The 7500-nt window shown below is 45.4% G+C and overlaps 1 protein-coding gene across 1 annotated transcript in view; it reads left to right on the forward strand.

Annotated features, from left to right (window-relative positions):
* The window catches only part of itga4 (integrin alpha 4), a gene marked incomplete at its 5' end in the record, with an annotated part of 42248 nt that overhangs the window by 3270 nt on the left and 31478 nt on the right, over window positions 1-7500 (forward strand). The window contains 5 exon segments of the mRNA XM_083777374.1: window positions 1074-1206; window positions 3425-3510; window positions 4099-4161; window positions 5665-5820; window positions 6864-6972. Of these exon segments, the coding sequence (XP_083633500.1) occupies window positions 1074-1206; window positions 3425-3510; window positions 4099-4161; window positions 5665-5820; window positions 6864-6972 (547 nt within the window).

Raw genomic sequence — 7500 nt, forward strand, 5'->3', positions numbered from 1 at the left:
CACTCGGTGGCGCGCTATGAGCTTGTAGATCTGCTATTTTTCAATAGCTAAAGCACCAAAATGGGTTCCCGCCCCAAAATGCGCTGCACAATGTGCCTTTTTTCACTTGAGCACCTGCCCCTCTAAATGTCTGTGCACGCCACTGCCGGTGAAGATTGTGGTTATCGTATTATGTGATGTCACCGTATACATATATGTCATGTGATCTTCTGTTTGTAGGAGCTGGTGATATTGGGAGCTCCTAGGAGATCGTGTATTGTTATGTGATGTGATGTGATGTTATACAGTATGTCATGTGATCTTCTGTGTGTAGGAGCTGGTGATAATGGGAGCTCCTAGGAGATTGTGTATTGTTATGTGATGTGATGTGATGTGATGTTACAGTATGTCATGTGATCTTCTGTTTGTAGGAGCTGGTGATAATGGGAGCTCCTAGGAGATCGTGTATTGTTATGTGATGTGATGTGATGTTATACAGTATGTCATGTGATCTTCTGTTTGTAGGAGCTGGTGATAATGGGAGCTCCTAGGAGATCGTGTATTGTTATGTGATGTGATGTTATACAGTATGTCATGTGATCTTCTGTTTGTAGGAGCTGGTGATAATGGGAGCTCCTAGGAGATCGTGTATTGTTATGTGATGTGATGTGATGTGATGTTACAGTATGTCATGTGATCTTCTGTTTGTAGGAGCTGGTGATATTGGGAGCTCCTAGGAGATCGTGTATTGTTATGTGATGTGATGTGATGTTACAGTATGTCATGTGATCTTCTGTTTGTAGGAGCTGGTGATAATGGGAGCTCCTAGGAGATCGTGTATTGTTATGTGATGTGATGTGATGTTACAGTATGTCATGTGATCTTCTGTGTGTAGGAGCTGGTGATAATGGGAGCTCCTAGGAGATTGTGTATTGTTATGTGATGTGATGTGATGTGATGTTACAGTATGTCATGTGATCTTCTGTTTGTAGGAGCTGGTGATAATGGGAGCTCCTAGGAGATCGTGTATTGTTATGTGATGTGATGTGATGTGATGTGATGTTACAGTATGTCATGTGATCTTCTGTTTGTAGGAGCTGGTGATAATGGGAGCTCCCGGGACGTCGTATTGGACCGGTTCTGTACTGGTTTACAACACTTCCAGCAGAACCATGGCTGCTTATCTGGACGAAGGCACTGGACAGGTGCAGTTTGGCAGCTACCTGGGTACTATTACTACAACTACTACTACAATTAGTACTACTACTAATACTAATACTACTATATAAGTCCTGACGTCACTCGCTCATCCCCTGGTTCACAGAAGTAATTTATTTCTCTATGGAGAATAACATGGGCAGTGGCGTGCACAGACATTTAGAGGGGCAGGTGCTCAAGTGAAAAAAAGGGCACCTTGTGCAGCGCATTTTGGGGCGGAAACCCATTTTGGTGCTTTAGCTATTGAAAAATAGCAGATCTACAAGCTCATAGCGCGCCACCGAGTGGCGCGATACGAGCTTGTAGGTCTGCTATTTTTCTTTTTATCGAAGAACCACTGACATAGAAACATAGCTTTAGATTGTGGGGGGCCTAAATAATATAGTAGAAGCGTTTTTTTTAATCAAGATTTGATCAATGTCACCATGGTCCACACACTACAAATTAAGAAAAAAAATTAAACGTTTTTTTTTTTTAAGAGCACATTGCCAAAAAGGGGGTGCTCTAGCACCCCCTAGTGTCTATCTGTGCACGCCACTGAACATGGGGTCATCTTAAAATCGTCTCATATAAGCATCGTGGTCCAAAGATATTAACAAACAAACGTGTAGGTGTCTCTGTATCGTTTAAGAAAGACAGTATTTGATACAACAGTCCGTTTCTATTGAGAATGTGTTCTAATTCCTCAGCAGTGACATTAGTGTGTCAGTTGATTCTTCATAGCCATACGAGTGAAACGGCCGGGATGATTTGTTTATCTTTCAAACACAGATCTTATATGAGGCCATCTAAAAAATCCCCCTATGGGGATTACAATGCAAATAAAAAGTACATGAACCCGTGGACTTAGCGCCCTCTAGCGATATTGACGTCAGAATTCGGTGCTTTATCCCATTCTGAACGGGCACCCATTTTGGTGTCAGCATCATGTTATGCTTTAGCTATTTAAAAATAGCAGATCTACAAGCTCATATCGCGCCACCGAGTGGCGCGATACGAGCTTGTAGGTCTGCTATTTTTGAAAAATCGAAGAACGACTGACATAGAAACATAGCTTTATCAGAAAACTGTCAGGATGTAGAAGACGTTTATAGAATCTGATCTCAGGTCAGAATGGGTTAAACTACTACTACTACTACTACTAATCAGTGGACAGGTTCAATCTATTCATGAGTTATCTGACTGAATTACCACTACTACCACCACTACCACAACATTTCTACTTTCACTACCATTGCTGCTATAATGCATGGGATGGACCACAATGGCGACTGTGGCTCAGGAGGTAGAGCAGGTCGTCCAATGATCCATGGGTCGGCGGTTCGAATCCCGGCTCCTCCTGTCTACATGTCGAAGTGTCCTTGGGCAAGACACTGAACCCCAAATTGCTCCCGATGTGCTAGTTGGTGCCTTGCATGGTTTCCGCTGCCATCGGTGTATGAATGTGTGTGTGAATGGGTGAATGTAATGCACAATCTCTGTAAAGCGCTTTGGATAAAGGCGCTATATAAATGCACCATTTACCATTTACCATTTACAATGGAAACAAGTCAATGTAAACGTATGTTTTCTCATGCCAATAAAGCCCTTTGAATTGAATTGAATTGAATTGGAAACAAGTCCCCAGGACCTTTTGTTGTGTTATCCGTTTAGCTCAAATGTCTGACTGTACCTTGTGCTGTTTAAGTATTCAATCAATCAATCAATCAGTCTGCGTGTGTGTGTGTGTGTGTGTGTGTGTGTGTGTGTGTGTGTGTGTGTGTGTGTGTGTGTGTGTGTAACTGGCTGCTCTCCCCCTGTCAAACTGCACTGGCAGTGTTTATGTCCTTTGTACAGTAACAAGGTATTCCTGTACTTCTCATTATGTGGACATAAATAAACATTTAAAATGTGTGTGTGTGTGTGTGTGTGTGTGTGTGTGTGTGTTACTGTGTGTGTGTGTGTGTGTGTGTGTGTGTGTGTGTGTGTGTGTGTGTGTGTGTGTGTTACTGTGTGTGTGTGTGTGTGTGTGTGTGTGTGTGTGTGTGTGTGTGTGTGTGTGTGTGTGTGTATGTGTTACTGTGTGTGTGTGTGTGTGTGTGTGTGTATGTGTTACTGTGTGTGTGTGTGTGTGTGTGTGTGTGTGTGTGTGTGTATGTGTTACTGTGTGTGTGTGTGTGTGTGTGTGTGTGTGTGTGTGTGTGTGTGTGTGTGTGTGCGTGTGCGTGTGCGTGTGTGTATGTTCCAGGTTACTCAGTAGGTGCTGGTCACTTCCTACATCCTGGTTCTACCGAGGTGGTGGGCGGAGCTCCACAACACAGCCAGACAGGCAAGGTAAGTCTATCTGCCTAAACGTCATCAGCTGCTCCGTCCGTGGCTCAAATGCTGAATAAATAATTCAGCAATTTTAAACCCACGGTTCCCAAATTGGGGTCCGCATAGCCACGGGGGCCACGAAATAATTTGCCAGTGAATTATGGTATGTGTGATATGTTTGTGACCTTACCACAATCACAGTAATCCATCATATTCCATCATTCAAGGGCTTTTGGAAAGAAATGAAACGGACTCCATTGGCAGTCACTTTGTCACAGTGTCTGTGACTGTGACCAGCTGATGGTCGTTGACGCTTAGTTGATACATCAAGGAAGGCAATTATGTTTCTGCACTGACCAATAGGTCTACATCTATTCTAAGATAGCATCTTAAATAAATGTTGTGAAAATGTGTTTTGTGACTTTGATTGAAAAGTATTAATTAATACAAATAGTTCCAATGGCATCTAAATGTAAGCTTTGTAAAATATGCTTATCGGTGTTGCGAGGACGAGGGGGTACCTGGAAAAACATTCTCCCACCCAAGGGGTAACTGGGCCAAAAACGTTTGGGAACCCCTGATTTAAAGTATAATATTTGTTTGCAGGCGTATGTTTTCCAAGTGGAAGGAAGTCTGTTGAAGATAGTCTCTGAACTGTCTGGAGACAAGGTAAGAAAAAAAAAATTGTTTTCATCATAAACGTATTAGTTTTTCATTCATTATTATTTTCATGTCATCTATCTATAAATGCACCAAGTCTCTAGCGTACGTCTGTAATCCATATAACTCGAGAAGCGTTCACCACACCGACTTCGACACGCGCCTTTCCACACCACAACAGGGAGTGCAGCGCCCAGTGTCGAGTCCCTCGGATACGCCGTTGTCCAGAAGTAGCACAAAAGCCTCCATCCCTATATCTCCATATATGGAGCTGGCCTGTTCTGACATCACAACACTCCATATTTGGGCATGCCTGACACAGAACTCCATATATAGGAATAAAGGGACACAGAGAGACAGATACAGAATTCTCCATATATGGGCATAAAAGGGACACAGACAGATGGGTGGAACGGTTACTCCGACACGGGTACAACGGGTATTGCATAGCCGGGTGGTAGCCTGGCTCCAGCCCCTAAATCGCTAGCCACATTAAAAAATTATGTTCAGGCGATTTAGGGTCTGGTGACGCTTCCGAAGGAGGTCACAGCGTCGTTTTAACTCGATGACGTCAAACAACAGTGCCGTCCAGACACAAACAAACATGGCTGCCCCCACTGCGGTAACTCACGGCCGTATCAATCTGGCTATTAAATCGACGTATGATAAATAGTTTCTTTGAAGACACGAGCGGTTTTATAATCATCATCATCCGACATATTTTACCGCTTTTGTTTACATACTAGTAGCGCTCGTTGGCTGTGTTTGTTTGGTTAGCAAACGGGTTAGCCATAGCCACATGATTGACACAATGCCATCTGCTTTCCTACTATTCTGATTGGTTGGTATGAACCAATCACCGAAGACTGCCTCTTTGGCAACGCCCATCCCAGAAACGGTTGTAGTAGGGAGGGCGTTCAGACTGAATAATGGAGTGAAACGAAATGAAAATTCAGGCTGAGTGTCAGGCTAGCCGGGTGAGGCATGGATCTCCAACTTCCATCGTTACCGACTCAGTGCCCTACAGCCAGCCACCGGTCGAGTTATCATTCATTTATCATAACTTATCTCTCTCATTATTGTTAGCTCACACTTATTCCGACCATTTGCATCATTAGCTACAACAAGCGAACTAGGGCTATGGTAGCTGTTTTAACCCATTCTGACCTGAGATCAGATTCATACGAGGTTTCCACTGGACACACACTGGTCTGATGAACCCATTCTGACCTGAGATCAGATTTTTTCGATTTTTTTTTTCGCTCTTCGATTAAAAAAAAATAGCAGACCTACAAGCTCGTATCGCGCCACTCGGTGGCGCGATATGAGCTTGTAGGTCTGCTATTTTTCAATAGCTAAAGCATAACATGATGCCAACACCAAAATCGGTGCCCGGTCAGAATGGGTTAAGCAGAGTAGCGTGTGTGTGTGTGTGTGTGTGTGTGTGTGTGTGTGTGTGTGTGTGTGTGTGCGTGCGTGTGTGTGTGTGTGTGTGTGTGTGTATGCGTGCAGTTGGGCTCGTACTTCGGAGCCAGTGTGTGTTCCGTGGACCTGAATGCAGACGGCCTGTCAGACCTGCTGGTGGGCGCTCCGCTCACATCCAGCTCCACACCAACAGGGGTCGCTAGAGAGGAGGGCAGAGTGCACGTCTACATCAACCACGGAGAGGTAACACACACACACACATACATACATCCACATACACAACGCGCGCACGCCAAGCCCCCAGAATGGCTGGCCAATGTTGAAGCACTGACTGGGCCCTCTGAGACTGCATTTAGCACGAGGAAACCCTGTGCAGCTGGGGTTCAACATTAAGCACTTCATTGGACACCTACTTTTGGTGTTTGTCCCACGATTTTGTAACCCATTTTTCACCCCTGTGTCAATCATCCTGTGATGTGATCCTGGGCTCTACACACCCTCCGCCAACCTGGGGAGAGCAACGGACTTAACTCATGCTTCCTTCATGCCTGAGTGTCCAAGTTGCTCCTTTACACCTGACAGGGGGGAGTTTCCCTGGTTGGACGTAGCGCGTGGAAGGAACACGTTAGTCCAACCAGTTCCTTTCCCCTCCATCAGGTGCCCCGGCTGGCCAGGGGGAGGCAGTTTAGAGACCAGGATTACTGCATGTTTTTTGTGAGGGTATCTACCCTAGGGGACACGGGGAGAACATGTGAGGGTACCTACCCTAGGGGACACGGGGAGAACATGTGAGGGTACCTACCCTATAGGGGACACGGGGAGAACATGCAAACTCCACACAGAAAGGCCCTTTCGCCAACCCCCGCCTTCGGGTATGGGCACTGATGACGTGGAGGAGGAAACACGCCGCCAGCACCCACAGCGCCCCGAGCGGGAATCGAACCCAGGACCTTCTAGCTGTGAGGCGACAGCACTACCAACTGTGCCACCGTGCCCCTGGTGTCCAAATCTAAAAGACATGCGGAAGTAGAGCGTTGCTTCAAAACGCCACTGAGCAACTTCCATTGAAATGAATAGCTCTCTATCCTTTATAACGCACACCCCTGTTTTAAAGTAAGCTAAACGCAGCTAAAAAACGTTAGCCATAAAGCCTTTTCATGATGCATTTTAACGGGTTTGTTTCCCTTCTTGTCTGTGTCTTTGTCTGTCTGCCTGTCTCCCTCCCTGTCTATCTGCCTACCCGCCTGTCTGCCTGCCTGCCTGCCTGCCTGTCTGCCTGCCTCCAGGCCAGGTTAATAGAAGCAGACTTCCAGCTCCAGGGCAGAGACTCCTACGCCGCCCGCTTTGGACAGACCATGATCAACCTGGGAGACCTCGACGACGACGGTTACCACGGTAACAAACATTATTATACTGTATTATTAACTCTTTGACTGGCAATATTGATTCAGTCTGTATGATGTCACTAACTGCCTGCGGATGCGGACACACAAAATAGTTCCATGTGACAGAGGGGTCAATGTTGAACGAAAGCTGCTCTATCTATATATGGTAGAAATAGGTCAACGATACAAATGACGCTATATATTTTTAATGCATGGCCCCATGCTGTGACCCCCAACAAAATGACCGGAACTACTTAATATTCACCAAAACGAAACCAGAACTCCCACCACAGGACTCAGGCAATCAATTAACACCTTTGCAACCACTATATTAATGGCAAGTATTTCCTACAGCTTTAAGGGTCATGTGGTCTAACTGCACAGCCTTTGTGATCTACTGGTAGATCACGATCTATCTTTTGGGCACCCCAGCTCTACTATCAACTCCACACATTAAAATATGACCTCCATGTGTGTCCAGGCTGCGTCAGTATGCAGTGGATAACGATGCAGAAACATGTCTGGGTATCCACCCTGT

This window comes from Protomyctophum parallelum, assembly GCF_964188405.1.
Source record: "Protomyctophum parallelum genome assembly, chromosome: 11".
NCBI lineage: Eukaryota > Metazoa > Chordata > Actinopteri > Myctophiformes > Myctophidae > Protomyctophum > Protomyctophum parallelum.